The sequence below is a fragment of the Anolis sagrei genome, chromosome 3 (genome assembly GCF_037176765.1).
Source record: "Anolis sagrei isolate rAnoSag1 chromosome 3, rAnoSag1.mat, whole genome shotgun sequence".
NCBI classification, from domain to species: domain Eukaryota; kingdom Metazoa; phylum Chordata; class Lepidosauria; order Squamata; family Dactyloidae; genus Anolis; species Anolis sagrei.
In genome coordinates this window covers 22,033,296-22,052,090 of record NC_090023.1, presented here as the reverse complement: position 1 = coordinate 22,052,090, position 18,795 = coordinate 22,033,296, and the positions used below count along the sequence as shown (strand labels likewise).

The window sequence follows — 18,795 nt, the reverse complement described above, 5'->3', positions numbered from 1 at the left end:
AAAGTACCAGACACAGGGCTTTTTCTGTTTCTGCCCCTGCCTTATGGAATTCCTTGCCTCTCTATATGAGAGCTATGCGTAACTTAGGGCCTTTTACTCTAGCACTTAAGACCTGGCTTTTAACTAGAGCATTTGATCTATGTTAATCATTAATTTTTGTATGTATGTATTTTTATTTTTTACCATTTAGCTTGTTCTCAAGTTTAATTTGTTTGTAAGTTACAACAGGTACATTTTGTAAGTGTAACTCCCAAAAACAGTAGAGTTTCACTTATCCAACATAAACGGGCCAGCAGAATGTTGGATAAGCTAAAATATTGGATAATAAGAAAAGATTCAGGAAAAGCCTATTAAATGTCAAATTACATTATGATTTTACAAATTAAACACCAAAACATCATGTTTTACAACAAATTGACAGAAAAAGCTGTTCAATACACGGTAACATTATGTAGTAATTACTGTATTTATGAATTTAGCACCAAAACAGACAAGGGTTCTTTCTTTCTCTCACCCTGGACATTATTCCACAGATAAATATGTACTCCAGTTCCCTCACCTGTGGATCCAGGCGGGAGGCAGATGGTGTTGGATAATACAGAACATTGCATAAGCGAAGATTGGATAAGCAAGACTACTGTATGTATTTGTGTGTGTGTATGTGCGCGCATGTGTATATGAGTGTAACTGTGGAAAACTCACAGTGATTCCAGTGATTCCAGCCATGAAAGCCTTCAAGAAGAGAAAGAAGAGGCCATTCTGGCCTCCTCAGAAAGGGAGTTCTAAAGTCCAGGAGTAGCCCTCAATAAGTCCCTCTCTCTTGTTCTCCTCAAATGAGCATAAGAACATGGTTGGACAGACACAAGTACTTCTCCTATATATCTCAGAGCAATGCAGGACCTCCAAATAGCCTTGACTCAACCAATATCAATCACACTCTCCTCCAAGAATATTTCATAACAAATATAATGGTTTCCTGTCTGTTTCTCCTGTAATAGATCCATATTCTGTAATAACTTAGGATCAAAGTCAGGTTTATTTTTTGCTTTTTGTACTTCTGCAAACTCTGCTAGTCTCACATTAGTTAAACCCACTGAATTAATTGCCAAAGGATAAGTCAACTGTTATGGAAATCCCATCGATTTAATGAATCTACTCTAACAATTGAACTTGAGCCCAAGATTCATCTGTCAGGGGTGATTTGAATGCAATATTCCTGCTTCTTGGCAGGGGGTTGGACTGGATGGCCCATGAGGTCTCTTCCAACTCTTTGATTCTATGATTCTATGATTCCTCCAACACTGCTTTTGCATTTGGGCACTATATGAACCAATAAAGAATAAATGATTCAAGGTGTTATTTTACAGTTTTACATTGTTATACTAGATTTTACAAAATGGTTAAGATATTTTATTCCTCTGATGAAATTTTCTCTTTCAAGTTTGCTAAACTGTTTGCTGTGCTTGAGTGCTTTAGTTTCCTCATAAAGTTTGGAAAGCCATTTGCCAAATGTCATGCTTTGACCAGGGCTGTGAATTGAGGTGCTTTTCATCAATTAAATACTCCAACCTGCTTTCATTGTTCCTTCCTCAAAATTCTGCATTTGTGAGGCACAAAAGCCAATCTCCAATTCATTCTCCTCTGTCAGAGGGTCATAATGTCTGCCCTGTATTATGTATGTAAATTCTTTCCACAGCATTCCCTCTGCAGTGATAAACTGAGAAAGAAAGCAGAACTATTTCTACTATCCCTGATATCCAATTAAGAAAAACTGAGCTGTATAAAGGAGAAATGCTGGTCTGTTAAGAATGACCCACATGTGTCATGCAAAATACAGTCAAGTGTGAACATCCCATCATTTCCTTGATAATAAAAACCAGACAAGCTCAAGAGCTCTTACGTTCTCCCTCAGCTAAAGTAGCCCTAAATGTCTATTATTTTACTGCCCATAGCCATGAAGTGCCCTTGTGACTCAGGAGTCATCCTTTCCTAAAGCTAAACAGTTGTGGTTCATAATCAGAATGTTTCAGTAGAATGACATACGACAGGAAATGACAAGTTGCTCCAAGCTGGACTCCATGTCATATGCCAGGACCATAGGGACAGCTGTCAGAGAGGTAACAAACAGGGGAAGGCTTAGAGTGTGTGAAGAGAGACATAAATAAATATCATGGTTTCAGAAGGCTGCTATATATGTTCTAAGGCCAAAACAGCTTATAGATTAAGCAAAGAGCATGAATTTCACATTGTTGTTGACCTAAAGGGGTGGGAAGGAGCATACCAAGGACTGGTGCATCCTTCAAGATGCTGCTTAAGAGCTGCCCTTGAAAAAATAATGCCTGCAAGTAGACTTCTTTTTCTGTAGCAATGTATGTTAATGACCTGTCATATCATGGCATATGCCTAAGGTCTTGTACAACCAGATAAATCTTTCGACATATAATTGGACAGAGTAACAAAATACCTGCACTTTTCACTGGCAGCAATAGTCATTTTGTGTCCAATTAATAGTCAAACGTAATTCTGGTTTCACTAAATTAAGTGAACCAATTCCTTAGACAATTGCCCATACCTTGTCTTTTAGTGTGGTGCAGGATGTGTTCAAAATTTATTCTTGCATATCCTACAGCCCTAATATCTGTTTTACCCAGAACTGGCTCCATCAACTGGGATGACCTATCAGAAATGCCATAGGGCACCCCCTCCTTCCTTCCTTCCTTCCTTCCTTCCTTCCTTCCTTCCTTCCTTCCTTTCCCTGTTTACATGGTATTAGAAAAAAAAAAACACAGTGTGGGTGGGATTGGCAGGCACCTTATTTCTATAGACTTTAAAATGGGATGAAGCAGAAGAAGCAGTGACAATTAAGATGTCCTGTAATCTTCCAGAACCAAGAGTCACAGAATTGTAGAATTTGAAGATATGCCATGCATGTCCCAAGAATTGTCACCTCCAACACATTGGCAGTGCAGGAAATCCACATCTAAGTAAGGCTAATAAATGGCAATTTAACATGTCTTTGAAAAATTCAGATGAAAGGAACTGTAACACCTTCTAACATAGTTTATTCCAATACTCAACAGCTCCCGCATGCAGGACTTTACTTCACGAAGGAGACAAACCAGCATTAAAGGAGGGAGATTCCACCTGAACATGAGGAAGAACTTCCTAACTGTGAGAGCTGTTCAGCAGTGGAACTCTCTGCCCCGGAGTGTGGTTGAGATTCCTTCTTTAGAGGCTTTTAAAGAGAAGCTGCATGCCCATATGTTGGGGGTGCTTTGAATGTGATTTTCCTGCTTCATGGCAGGGGGTTGGACTGGATGTCCCACAAGATCTCGTCTAACTCAATGATTCTATGATTCCATGAGGGTCTGAACATGTTGCTGCTTGCACCTCATGGCAGGTATTCTATTTTTAGCAATATTTTTATTAATTATACCTGCAATTAAATGCTTTTATATTATTAAAAATAATGGAGCAGTGAAAGAGCTGGAGAATGAGATTACAAGCTTACACAGAAGTACAAATGCAGGGCCATGGATTTGCAAATTGCTGCAGTTCTTTGAATGGATGGACCTGAGATAGTGAGAGTACTCATGCTGGTATGTAGTTGCTGTTGATGATCATGCAACTGCTGTGGAAAACCAGCTTCATGTCACAAAGTCCTGAGTAGACAAGAGAAAGTATTTATAAACTAAGCTTTATGTGGAATTGTTTATTGATTTATTTTTAGAAAATCAGCAAAATCAAATCTCTTTTATTAACTGCTTTAGGGGTAAATAATAGGCATGGGCAATCCATGGTTCTAAATGGTTCTAAAATACTTACAAAATTAGGGGCACTGGTGCTTTGCTTCTAAAGTGTTGCTAAAGCTGGTGCTTTGCTTCTAAAGTGTTTCTAAAGTTCTCATGGTGAAAATTTCAGAACTCTAACAAAACTTTCAAAATTTAGTTATAAATGACAGTTCCTAATTGGTTCTGTCATAAAAATTGCCAATAACGAAATAATAATGAAATTTTGAAAGTTTTGTTCAAGTTCTGAAATTTTCACCACCAGAACTTTAGCAACACTTTAAAAGCAAAGCACCAGTGCCCCCTAGTTTTGTAAGTACTTTAGAACCATGTATTACTCATACCTAGTAAATATAACAGTACCATAATATATATGAACTTGAAATAGCCACACTGTTTTAATGGGACAGAAAAAGGTTTTTCAACTCCACAAGTTTTCTTTTCTATCCTGAGAAAGTTGTCTACAGTTTTCTTAGTCAAAAACATTTCTATTGCTTCCATTGGGTATCTGAAACCCTACAACTTTATCCTAACAAACAGTTCTCTTTCCACTGCTTGTAAACATGTGTTAAATAATTCTTCAGCATTTCTAAGGTAGTATAAAAAGCAGTTAATGAAATGATGCATGTGCTATTTTTTTCCCTGATGAAACTTTTTATCTCTTCAGATAGAATTTTAAATTGTTTTTGTAAGTCTGCTCCAAAGTGAAATTGAATTGTATGGAATGACTGATTGTCAAGGACATCTGCACAAATGAGGTATTCATTTTATTCAGAATCCATTCAAGTATTTCTTGATGTTTTTATTTAATTTGCTTCGTATCAAGGAGATAAGTTTTCCTTTGAGGCAGAGCTCTGAGGAAATAAAAGATTAATATAAAGACAAGTGAATTTTTACACTCTTGCAGGATTTGACATAAAACTATAATATTATTCAGTTGCGTCAATGAAGATAAATATATAGACATGTTGTCTCAGAAGCCTTCTTGTCATAAGATGCCAAGTCCCAGTGGAATTACCTATAATTGAGAATTCTGAACAGGAAATAGCAGCCCATGAAATTTCTAATTCACAGAAAGGATTATTGTAATTGGCTTGTTCTAAATTCAGTTCTTTTCATCTCTGTGCACTACCCCTCTCCAACAAATAGCACAACTGCATGTGTTGAAGTGATCCCCTCTCATTAGTTTTCCTTATCAGTGCCAGTCAAGGGCACAAAATAATAGCTTAACTAATAATTCTTCTGTTTTGGATTTACTTTTGGAAAGTGTGTGATGTCATTCTTGTTCAACCAATTCTCTTGGGCTCATATCCAATTGAGCACCCTCATTCACCAAGTTTTGAACTGTTGTTTCATTCATCCTGACTTCCCTCACTTATCCTTTTCTAGGTCCGTCCCTTCTTTGACATTTTTCTAAGTCCATTTGTTCCAGTTCATCTAATATTCTCAGCCTTGGGTGTTCTGCTCTCAGATCACAGCATCCTTCATTCCTGACTATGGATTATGCTGCTTTAACATAGAATAATAAATTGGGAAGAGACCACAGGCCTATCTAGTTCAATCTCCTGCCATGAAGGAATACTAATGCAAAGCATGCCTGACATACTGCTATACAAGCACTATTTAAAAACCTCCAAAGAATGTGACTCTGCCACACCCTCAGCCAGCATATTCCACTGTCAAAGAGATCTAGCCATCAAGAAGGACTTCCTAACATTGAGATGAAATTTCTTTTTCTGAAGTTTGAATCCATTGCTCTGTGATCTACTCTCTAGAGCAGCAGAAAACAAGCCTGCTCCGTCCTCAATATATTTAAACATGGCCATCGTGTCACCCCTTAACCTTCTCTTTCTTCTCCAGACTAAGAAAATGGTGATGGGACTTGTAGTCCAGCAACATCTGGGAAGTAACCCAATGGCAAATACACAATGGCATTCTGTTCGTGATGAACACTTGTGTAAGTTCCTTATTGATCTGGATGTCAACTTTGTTAAATGTGAAAATGCATGTTCCATTGAACTTCCAAAAGGAAAGTTATGCATGGTGTATATGTTGTTATTAACTTTGTGTAAGCATGTGTGTATGTGTGTGTGTATAAATGGACAGATAGATATGGTGCAATTGTATTTGTAATATTCCATTTTAATTAGCCATCTTAACCAAGAAAGAGGTAGATTTGCAGATTCACGTTGTGCATAATATCCTGGGCATGTATGTGCATATTGCAACCATGCATTTTGGTCGTTTCCACATACATTGTGCAGTGTTACAACTCACTAATGCACAATTGTCCTATAACTCCAAGTGTGTGGTTAGATATAATCCTCCTTGGTATAGGGCAGGGGTCTCCAAATCAGGGTCTGTGTGCTGGATGTGGTCCTTCAAGGTCCTTTACTCAGCTTCACCTAAATGTTGCCCTATGTCTGAAACAACTTGAAGGTACACAACAACAACAATCCTAATTAACTTGATTATCTCATCATTAGGCCTATCCTTCCAATTGAAATATTGATAAGTTTATGTTTTGTTAAAATTTTTCTTTATTTTAAATTGTGTTGTTCTTTCATGTTTTTTGCACTATAATATGATATGTGCAGTGTGCATAGGAATTCATTCATTTTGTTTTCAAACTATAGTCTGGCCAGCCAACAGTCTGAGGGACTATGAACTAGCCTCTGCTTTAAAAGTTTGAGAAACCTTGATGTAAGATCTCAGCCACCATTATCTTCACTTTCCTCTCTCCTTTCCTTTTTTAAAAATCTTCAATTTAAAGGGAATAATCTATTCTTTTCTGAAGGAACCCCATTAAATAATGAATACATAGGTTCAGACTGTTCATCTGTCATTATTTCAGTCGTCAGTCCCCATTTTACAGAGCCTTCTTTCTATATTTGAAACTTGTATCTTATCATAGCAATGTAACCTATGACTAATGAAGCCTCACATGCTGACAGGTTATCCACCATATTCCTATGATACAAGTGCTAAGGCTGCAGTTTCTTAGATACCATATTCCATGTTTTAATGGGGAAAATTATTCACATCTCTTTGTCATCTACACAGAAACCACAAATATGATAATGTTGATCATTAAAGTTTATATGGGGAAAAGCACACCATGTGAGGTCATAGAAAGTTGGTGAATTATCACACTATTCCTGTACAGCAAGCACATTCTGTTCCATGACAGAATTATTACAGGCTCATTGTCAACAGACATTTATTTTAACAGAGAAACTCTGTCCTTCTTCAAATTCATGGATTTAAGAGCTTAATGTTTGCATCAAGCACACACCATGGAGCTAGATAGGATAAAAGCTTTCATCCAGGAAAATCAGAAGTCCTTTATCTTTAAAGAAATTGCAGTATAGAATGAGAAAGGTCTGATTTACTTCAGGTAGCCTTATTCTCAATGGGGGTAAAAACCCACCTAGACTTCCTACCTCATCAGATGAGGGTTTTCCCAATTTTTAGCATGCTGCTGGCACACTACCAGGACGGAGTTCGCCAGAGCCCATCAAACAATGTAGGGTTACTTCTGGTGGGGCTCCATTGGTTTCCATCCTGGCAGGATGCCATCAGCAAACTATGAGGGAGCCCTGAGTAGATAAATGACTACTAACATCCTCACTGAAGAAACTGGGGACAACATGGAAGGAAGCCAGGGACAGTAGATAAATGTTGTGGGATGGCCGCCCATGACCACCCACAGTAATGGGCCAAAGCTGGGTGCTGCCCCATGGTTTTCCACACTGTCCCCCATTGTCACCAGGCTTTTGGACTTCCATGTGTTATTGTCATGAATAGCAATCTACCATAACTTTGAATTTTTCCTCTAGGATATTCCAACACTTCTAGTTAAGAATGTTTTAACTGCTGAACATTGTTTTAAACACTGCTTTTCCTTTGAGAGCCAAAATAGGAAAGGGAATGGACATCTCTGCCCTTCATAAATTATTCATCAGATTAGTAGTCCAGTATTGTGGGTTCTATGAATAAAGCTCCCCAGTTTCAGTTTTCCCACCTGTAGCTAGAAAAGTCAGGAATTACACCTAAGATCATCTAAATTCAATCCACGTGTTGTTCTACTACATTATAGACCTTCCTAGAGACACTGGAGATCTGAATCTTTATACGAAAGCAGTGGAGATTTGCATGGCAAGAAATCATATATACTCTTTTTTGTTAAAACAAGAGTATGAAGAGCAGTGTGGTCTTTAGCTCTAATGTCTAACTGGATCATGACTGTGGAATTGGAACAACACACCCCATCATCTGCTTGAATAAAAACAAATTTTTGCCAAAAACTATTTGGATAGGAAAGTAAATATACATGTTAGTTTTCCTAAGAGGGTGCAAAGGGTGGAAAAATGGTGCAGAGAGAAAATGAAATCTCTCCATACTCCTGAGTGAAATCTCCTGAAATCAAAAGGAATGAACAAAATCATGAAGTGTGTTATATCACCTACATTGGCCCTAAATTACAATATTTTTCTGTGTAAAATAGGAATAATATTCCTTGGGCATTTAATATACTGTATTGCCAAAACATTCCTGAGAGATCCTTATCCATCTGCTTCTTAAAGACCTCCTACAAAGGAATGATCACTAACTTCTAAGGCAAATTGTCAAAGTGTTTTTACCGCCAGGATTTTATTCTTAGTGATCAGTTAGTATCTCCTTCCTTGCAACTGAATGCACTGATTTGAGGCCTACCCTCCTGAACAGCAGAAAATAAGATTCTTTTGTCTTGTTTCTATGTACATCTCATGGATTTTCAGCAAATTCTGACACTCTGACACCAATGTGTTTCTACAGACATGTTTGGCTGCTTAATTCTTATTTATTCATCTTATTATTATTTCTTACTCACCTCGAGGAGAGGCAGATAAGAAATAAAAATTGCATTATCATCATCATTGCATATTTTGTATTTTTCCTGGCAGAATGAGAAATGGCCAAAGTCCTTTCTCAAACGCGTGGACACTCCCAAGTGATTCCACATCTTAGTCCAATGTAGAGCATCTGCATTCAGCTCAGAGTTGCAGAGGTGAAACTTCACATGTAATACAATTTCACATTCAATTGTGAAGTAATGCATTCAATATCTAACTCCACAGGAGATTTATGCAATGCTAACCTAATGTGGGTTCCCAACCTACATCTTAGATGTAAAACAATTTGCAGATAGCTATATTTACCACCTCCTCTGCTGATGACTCAAAAAGATATGTTCGCTCTAGCTGATCAGAGAATTGTGCTATAGGATTTAAAAATGCCTACAAATTGTTCTCTTGGGTTTTTATTTGTATTCACAGTTTTCCCACTTTTGTGGGGACTCTTTGCTCCCAACCTGCATAAATGTGAAGGGTCTACTGTAAACTATACAAAACATCTTATATTTTGAGAAGATGCCTCATGACTGTGTGAAGGTCGCTTTTCAATAGACCTTCAAACAAACCAGAATCCTTGTTTTTGAAAAAAAACCTCATCAATTATACATTCTTTAAGAAATCATTCTCAGTGTCTTAAAAAGGAAAGTGGAGATTTAGCTGGTCAATAACAGGCAATACTAGCAGACTGTGGAGGAGTCAAGCCCAGTAAATTTTGAATGGTACAAAATAAAAATGAACTCCTAGGGCATAAAAAACAATAAGGACCTACTTCTTATATAGGATTCATGCTGTGCAAACAAGAAAACCTTCCAGTCAGTAGTAATGAACAAGGATCAACTTAATTCCAGGCTAAGCTCTGAATGAATATATACTGTATCAAATCAAATCATCTTTTTTAAAGCCTGGACTTTGTAATGTTCTCACAGTGCTCAAATATTTATAAGCTACAGCAAGTCTCTTACTGTGTTTGCATGTTTTATGGCTTTGCCTAATACCTTTTCTTATGAGCTTGAGTATGTGCACGCACATGCATGCAAAGGATGCTCAACTGAGTTTCTGGAAACAGAACAATAATTGGAAATAATCCTATATTCTAGTCCTAAATACACTTCCCTTGAAATTAATTCCAAAATGAGTGCAATTTAGAAAAGGAATTATCTCAACACCACACATCTACAGATGTTAAATTAAAATTAAGCATCTGCTTGGCACATACGCAGATTTATTCCATATCACGTTAGCACAGAAATTTCAACAATGAGGAGAGAGCAATCCTCCAGTATCTCAGGTACAAAAATCTTTCCTATATACAAGTTCCACATTTCTAAGAAAGGTTCTAGGTTTTCACAGAATGTATAATTCTCTGCAACATCCCATTGTTCATGTTGTCCTTACTGGTGTGCATGAGAGAAAGTGACCTGTGGAACTGTAGGAACAAATTATCGTTGTTGTTGTTGTTGTTGTTGTTGCATTCACTCCTTTAGAATTATTTCTAGAAGGTCCTGGAAAGGATTATGAGTGCGTCCATCCACAATAAATGTCCACAATACTTTTAATGGGGAAAATTATTCACATCTCTTTGTCATCTACACAGAAACCACAAATCCAGTATGCTAATGTTGATCATTAATGTTATATGGGGAAGAGCACACCATATGAGGTCATAGAAAGTTAGTGAATTATCACACTATTCCTGTACAGCAAGCACATTCTGTTCCATGACAGAGTTCTTATATGCAGAACTACTTCAGCAACCTTCCTTCCAGTTTCCATATTCTATCTTGTGTGGACAATAAGGAATGGATTTTCAGAGAATTACTGGGTTTTTCTCTACATCCTTCTCATAAAGAAAGCATCTTCAGCCTTTAAACTTTTTTTTTACTGATAGAAGCAGTAGAGTTAGATATAGAACATTCTCATTACATTGTTACTTTGTAACTGGAAATCTTTGATGGTTTGCACTGATAAATATGAAAACCAGTACAGTTTAGCAACTTTATTACTGTCCAAAACCTTGAGAAGGCCACAATTTTAATTCCTCTTCTGCTATGGAAACCCAATAAGTAAGGGACTTTCCACACAGCCCTATAGCCCAGAAAATCCCACAATATCTGCTTTGAACTGGAATATATGGCAGTGTGGGCTCAAATAACCCAGTTCAAAGCAGATATTGTGGGATTTTCTGCCTTGACATTCTGGGATATAGGGCTGTGTGAAAGGGCCCAGAGTTACACTCTCAGCATCAGAGAAAGACAAATCCTGCCAAGAAAAATCCCTTAGGTTGCCTTAGGGACATAGTAAATAGAAATAGAGTAGATAGCACAGAACACAAACAAAACAAAAACAATGGATAAATACATTTTAAAAAGAAATGGCAGATGGTTCACTCTTTCCACAGGGAAAACAGCAGCAACTCTGAAAAAGTCAGCAATCCAGACTCCTTGACACATTTCCTGTCTTCTTCCAGATCCCTTCCAATTATCTTTCTGCTGTATTTAATGACTGAGAAAATGAAACAACTATTATTTGGGGCTCTGCAATGTGGTAAAATCCCATGCCATTTTCAATTCCCAGTTTTCACCCCTCCCCCCGTTCAGTTTTTAGGGAACTTCTGAAATTTGGAATAAGTTTCTATTTTCATGTCAGTAAGATTCAGTCCATTGACGCCAATGAGAACAATTCAGAGGCTCATTTCTAGGACTTCAGCACGAAACCCTCCTCACTTGTTGGCCACATTTACTACTGCAAGCCTGCCAAGTTTTGGAATGCTCCAAAAATCCACTATTTTTTCTTACTATAACATTGTTTTAAAAAAACAAGAGGGTGGTTGAGAATTTAAGCCCCAAGTAAACACCACTAGAGGGGAGGAAAATGGAAACAATAAACTAGACCTCTGATTGCCTGAGAAAGAAAGTGTGAAACACTGAGAGAAAAATCTCAATTTCCATCATGCCCCAGGAGGGAGCACAAGCCTCCTTCAATGCTTGTGCTACACAAAGTGCTGCTGGGAAAGCGAGTTATCATTTGCCTCAAGTGGGTGGGGTAAGGGTCCTTGGAAAGGAATGGAGCAGCCTGCCGGGGAAGAAAGCAAAGGAGGATGAGCAGCTTTCATAGAATCATAGAATCATAGAGTTGGAAGAGACCTCATTGGCCATCCAGTCCAATCCACGGCCAAGAAGCAGGAATATTGCATTCAAAGCACCCCTGACAGATGGCCATTAAGCCTCTGTTTAAAAGCTTCCAAAGAAGGAGCTTCCACCACAATCCGGGGCAGAGAATTCCACTGTTGAACAGCTCTCACAGTCTGGAAGTTCTTCCTAATGTTCAGATGGAATCTCCTTTCTTGTAGTTTGAAGCAATTGTTCCACGTCCTAGTCTACAGGGCAGCAGAATTTCCTTATTTGCGAGGGTGCCTTGCCCACAAATTGCCACCTCTGCTTCAGGTAGAGTGCTGTTCAGCCCCATTGGTCCCCATGAGCCCCCATTAGCCAAAAAGATTTGGCTGCTGTGATCTGTATTGGCTAAAGCTTTGACTGCCCTGCGCCAGTCTCATTTTCACAAATTCGGAAACTGAATCAACCAAATCATCTGAATTTGGTATACAAAAATGAAATTGTGCACACCCCTACTATTATTCACTTCCCTCTACAAATTAAGTTGAAGTTAATGCACCTGTTGAATCTTTTCTGTCCATCTCAATGATCTTACTTTCATTTCTGGGCTTCAATAAATTAGTCGCTGATATGATACACTTTTCCTGAAAAGTATTGATTTATGCCTGGGTCACTCAGTAAGGACTTCAACTAAGTTTGAGATGTAGCAAAAGGAAACAAAGCTTCCAGTGCGTTCCCAGGGATGATTGTAGACTGCTTCGATTGGAGGCAGAAAGTATAAAATTGTCCTTTGTGTCTTCATTGGGCCGCATATATTAATGTAAAAAACCCACTCTCCTCTAAGATTGTAAGACTGTTGTTACAACCACTTCTCTCATTCTTTGGGAATACAAGTAACATGTAGCTTGGTAATTCCCATTACAAAGTGAGACAACCCACATGATTCTGAAAGTTTGAACCTTTTTCTCTAGGAAGCATAACAATATGCCCTTTTGTTTCTCACAGAAAAGATATTTTGAATGGTAACTGATAGAATTCACTGACATACCCTCAGCTGTAGCAACAAACCCAGTTGTGAAAAAATACCAGCATCACCAAGTTTTTATGTTCTACAAGGGATTTACAGAATATCTGCACATTTTGTCATCCCCAAGCGTAACATGTATTATAACATTTGATTCAAAACGGTCACCAACTATAAGATTTTTCCTCCCAAAAAAGAGGGGAAGAAACGCTGTGTTTTGATGCACACTCATATTGTGCAAATTGGATTGTATATTTTGCAATAGAAACCTTGATGTATTTTATGCAAAGGGAAATGTACTTTGCACAAAAACATCACAAAATTTCTGTAAGTTTATTGAAATATGGAAAATTCATGGATAAGAACTAACTAGGCTAAAAGCTAAATCAGCGACCTTGGGATAATAAAACGAGTCTCATAAGTCTAATTTCAAGGTTAGAATGCCATAATCTTATGTTTGTGCCTGTCAATTGTTTGAGGTCTGCAGTGGCAACCTGTCTTTGAAGTTGGCAAATTTACCAATGCCAGCTTTTGTAAAGGTTTCTAAGCAGAAGGTGCTGGTTTTCATGCAGGGACATAAAAACTGGTGCAACCTGATCTCGTTGTGATCTAGAGAAAATTAGGTGCTCTTAAATTCCATTCTTAAAAGCCTTTTGAGCTTCTTGAAGGAAAATGCACATGTGGATCAATCGGTCAGTAGTCTGCCAAATAATAAATTTTGTAGCTGAAATCCAAGTACTCCTGGCACTTCCTTTTGTTTTTACCAAAGAAGATCAATATATGTTAGGGAGAAGTGGTCTTGCTGTAACAAAATCTATCTATTTGCTTTATTCATCGGGATCATCTCTCACCTTTTTTCTATAAAGAACAGCCAAAGGTGGCCAACAAGATAAAAATAAATCTGTTCAACACTAATAAAAGTGTTGTTGAAACAATTAAAACAATAGGGACACCACTTCAGATAAAGAAATCATTATAGCCGACATGTGGCGAGGGGAGGAGGAGAACAGCTAATAAGAAGCCTGAAGAACAAAACTGTCTTCATAAGGCAATAGGAAACTGAAAGGTATGAGAAACAAATGAAATTTCTATTGGATCCATCTTTCACAAACATCAGAACTGCAGCTGGAGTTTCTCAGTCTAGCTAAGCAACAAACCCTATGGATGCCTCTTACTGCTAGTCCTCCCCAATAGCTGTAGTAGGCTTTGTCTGCACATATTGGAAAAATCTGATTTAAAGAGCTTTAGAACTACCCTAATGTAGTCCCAGAGCTTCCGTAGAGGCCTTTAGCATTCACATGGCTGGTCAGTCTGAGGGCACCACAGGGCATCAATTTGTTACCATTAGCAAACAGTTCTTTCCCAGAGGCTTAAGGGTGATGTCATATTTTTTGATGTTGTGGCCTCAGTTCCCAGCATGACATCACTAGAAATGTGATGTTGACAGCAAGCCTGTGGGAAAATTGCTTGCTGGCAGTTATGCAATAGTGCAGTGGTTCTCAACCTGGGGTCCCCAGATGTTTTTGGCCTACAACTCCCAGAAATCCCAGCCAGTTTACCAGCTGTTAGGATTTCTGGTAGTTGAAGTCCAAAAACATCTGGGGACCCCAGGTTGAGAACCACTGTAATAGTGGGTCCATTGGGGATGTGGACAATGGCTTGAGTTGAATTCAGACCAAGCCTAAACTTCCAAAACTGTGGGATCACTGTTAAACTTTCGGGAAGCATATTTCATATTCTCATGTTGTACATTTATGGCTATATGCAGTGGTTTCATTGCAAAACCAGCAGTCCACTTTATTTTGCTCATGTAGACATGGTTGTAGTGTGCCTTGGGACAGAAGTGAAATGGAATTGTGTGGACCTAATGATACAGGACCTTGGCTGTTGTCGGGTTCATTGCATTCCAGTCCACTTCTGGGCCAATTTAAATTGTTGGTGATGACCAGAGCTAATTTAACTATGTAGCTATTCAATATTCAGAAATTAATTCCTTACCAGCAAAACTAAAACTTTAAATCATTTAATTACTGTTAGTTTTGAAGTAGATTTACAGATAATAGCACTGAGTTTGTCACTGTTTGACTCAGTTGTCAGATTTAGTTATTAGTACCTTCATAGCAGGATAATGCTCCCTTCCTATCTTTTCTTCTACTGTCTAACCTAAGGGCCATGTAATGCATTTCTTTCAAATATAACTTTTTTCTCATAATGTTTTAAAATTAACTAACATTAAACATGTGGTTAAATGCAGCATGAATCAGGAAATACAGGAAACATCAGTGAGTTTACTCAATAAATTAGTTGACTGACGCATGTTGCCATATTATCTGCATCATGTTGCTGCATTCAACTGGAATTTCTGAAGAAAGGTCAGAGACCTCCCACTTTAAGAGTGTTGCAATAGGCCATGACACCATCAAAATCTTTGTCACTATTTAACTGCATAGCCACCCTTCTGTTAAAATGCCCATAAGTATATTTCAAGATGAAGACAAACCTTGCTTACCATCAGTTCGGAGTGTCAGTGGTGTGGGAGGACTGAGGACTCTGGCATTGGTCACTGTGTTCTTCACCAAGCAGATATAGCTTCCTACATCAGAGGGTTGTACTTTGGATATGTAGAGATTGCCTGTTTCTTGAGAGATGAAGCGCCGGCTGTCTTCAGCAACAAAGGAGGGGAACTCATTAAATACCCAGCTATAGATGATCTCTGAAAAAATAATAAAGAAATACAATGGTACTAAAAGGACATTATAAACCAACTGACACTGGAAATGAAAGTGGGCCAAAACAACTTTTCTGACATGAAGACCGATTTTAGTTGAACCTTATAAGGAACTTCTTGATGGTAAGAGGAGTATGTAAATGGAACTGTTAGCTGAAACAGGGACCCAAAAGTGTTGATGTCTGGGAATGATCTACAGTTACTCTGCTTGGCTATGAAAGTCAGGAGAATGATCAGTAGCTAAGCCACACTGACAACTCATGCTTTTTATGATAATTAATGAATTTCAAGAAGGCTCCACCTAAGGACTCTGGCAAAGCATGCGCTGGGAGCACCCCAATCCTACTCTCTACACAATAGACTTCTCCCTTGGAAAATTGAATCGATCAGTTTGGAATAGCAATCCATTATCTTATCAAGGGAATCTTTCCCTCTGGCAGCGAATACAAATCAGCAGATCCAAAATAATCCCAATCCAGATTTATGAACTCTCCACAGTCAGAAAGGAGCGATGCGGATATAGAAGATGGACTCATTTGTTTACAATAAAAGCTATTAAGTTTCTTACCATACTGTGTGCACCAATCACAGTCTGTAACCTTACAACTATGAATGTATGTTTAAACCGATAAGATTGTGGATCGTAATTTGTAACAATTACTGCAAATATCTGTTCTTTCAAATGTCTCTAAAATGTCCATGTTTTATAACTGTGTTTATGTTGTATTTGGGAAGTTTTTCCCTGACATTCTTCTTGGTCAATGGAGCAATAAATGATCTCCGATCTTGCCCTCAATCTCTGCATGTCTCTTTGGAGTTTTTCAGAGCCAGCGTGCTTGTAAAATGAACCCCAAGAAGCAATTAAGTAAAGAGGCAATGGAGTCTTTCTCTGGAGATCTCAAGAAAAAAAAATAGGCAGGTTTTTTTTTTGCTTGTATAGGAAGGCATCAAAAGTGAATGAAAAAGTGAGTTGTTGAATGTGGAGCTCCCAGAAGTAAGAACTCACTCTTTTCTTTTGCCCAGAAAAAAAAAAAAATCAGTCTCTTGCTTCTGGAGGTGCTGACACAAAAACATATTTTTGTGGAGGACTGCTCTGCAGCTTCACTTGACTCACTAAAATCTAGAGCGTCTTACAGATAGTGCTCTGATTAAGCCACCAAGTAATATGTTCAGAGGGAAAAAAGAGTTACTTCCAGTGTATGCACCTTACAAAGTATGACCCCAGAACTCTTCCTTACCCAAGAAGAAATGAAATAGCAAAGTAAACTGGAAATCACATCAGGTGTCAATCCCCTCCCCCTTTTAATTGTAACCCAATTCAGTTGGCAGACAGTCCAGGAGGGTGAAAATTGCCGCTTTGCCATTCCTGAGCTGACCATACTATTCAATATGAACAAGAACATTTTCCCTATGAATTTATTTTTAAAAAAACTATGAGATATTTTTTAAAGGAAACATTTTACAGATATGAAGCTTCCTCCCAATAAGTGAGAACACTGATATGTCTATTCAAACTACCTATTTGCCAGGATAGCTATCAAGGTTTGGACTCAGTCTGGCTACCTGAAATACTTTACCTGGGGATAATTTTTAAATTGGGATTAACTAGATAAATCAAAGACTGAATGTGAGACCTTTTGCATACAAAGTATACATACTACATCTGTGCTCTGGTTTCCTCCATAACTCCCCAGAAGCTCATAAATATAACTATACAGTATTAATCCCTATTTAGCATATTCTAAGTGTCCACAGCATTTCACTTTCATTATCCTGTTAATCCTTTCTAAAGGTTCATCCCCAGAAGGCACAGGGAGGATTAGTGTGCATCTGTCTTACCTAGTTATTTTAAAGGATAGGCCTAGCCTGCCTAATTGTTATCACATCAGGGTCTTAAGTATCTAACAGTGACCATTTGCACATGACAGGAATGGGGGAAATCTATCACCAAACAAGAAGTCCAATATGGAATCAGATGTAAATGACCGCATTTCCATCTACGAACCCACACGCTCACTCCGGTCATCTGGGGAGGCCCTGCTCGTGATCCCACCTACGTCGCAAGCGCGCTTGGTGGGGACGCGAGACAGGGCCTTCTCTGTGGCGGCCCCCCGACTTTGGAATGCCCTTCCAAAAGAGCTTCGTCAGGCCCCTACTCTGGCAGTTTTCAGAAGGAACCTAAAAACTTGGCTGTTCCGATGTGCCTTCGCAGATTAGGAATCCCCATCCCAAGTCCTAGATGCACTTTAGCACAACTAATGTTGCTGCACACCGCACTTAATCCCACGTTCCTCCTGCCATCTCAGCACTTTTAACCCTGTACCCCATTGCGCTGGCCGAACCAGTTTTAATAGTGTCTTGATGTATTGTCATTGTGGTTATTTTGCTTAATTGTTTGATTTGCTTGTTTATTGTTGTGTTATGTTTTCTATTGTATTGTGTTTTGTGGCTTCGGCCCGTGTAAGCCGCATCGAGTCCTGCGGGAGATGCTAGCGGGGTACAAATAAAGTTAATAATAATAATAATAATAAATGTACAGACACACATTTAGGCAGACCTTGGAGAATTACTGTTATGGAGAATGAATTTAATAACATGCTGAGGCCATCCATACCTGAGCATCCACCACTGCTCATTCATGGTTCAGTATATTGTAAAACTACAGTGGGAAGCTCCTGGGCCAGGAACTTGCATACCTGTCTTAGCCTACTGTCCAAGTGGAAAATGTTAGTGGACAACACAGTCCCTAGTCACCCTACTTCTAGTTCTTTGTCTTTAAAATTGACTTGGACTACATACAGCTGTGGAACAGAGAATGCATTCAGAGGAGGGACATCTGGTACAGTTTCAGATACTGGACTGTTCCTCTGAAATCGGACATATAACTACTTTGATATTTAAACTTCAACTAAGGTTACATTTTTAGTACTTAACATTTTAAGTCATTGACTGTTTAATAGGCAGCAATAGCAATTTTGTTTAAAAAAAATCATTAAAATATGTTTTTTGTATCCAATAAGGTTTGGTTTCAGTCTCCACCCCACCCCATGGGGACCAAACTCCATGGACATTCAAGTCCCATTATGTACAGTGGCATAGTAAAATGGTGTCCATTATATAAAATGGCAAAATCAAGGTATGTTTTTGGAATTCAAAAAGAAGTATATTCAAGCTGTGAATGACTGAATCCATGGACACAGAATCTGTGGGTGTGGAGAGCCAAGTATAGTGTACTCTATCTGTTAGG

At 38.4% G+C, this 18,795-nt stretch overlaps 1 protein-coding gene across 7 annotated transcripts in view; it reads right to left on the bottom strand.

Moving 5' to 3' along the window:
- The window catches only part of CNTN5 (contactin 5), an 826,419-nt gene that overhangs the window by 196,895 nt on the left and 610,729 nt on the right, over positions 1-18,795 (bottom strand). For 4 of the 7 annotated variants that reach the window (XM_067466528.1, XM_067466529.1, XM_067466531.1 and 1 more), the window contains exon 8: positions 15,321-15,533. In XM_067466528.1, coding sequence (XP_067322629.1) covers positions 15,321-15,533 — 213 coding nt within the window. The remainder of the gene's footprint in view (positions 1-15,320; positions 15,534-18,795) is intronic. The other 3 variants (XM_067466530.1, XM_067466533.1, XM_067466534.1) reach the window with 1 other exon arrangement.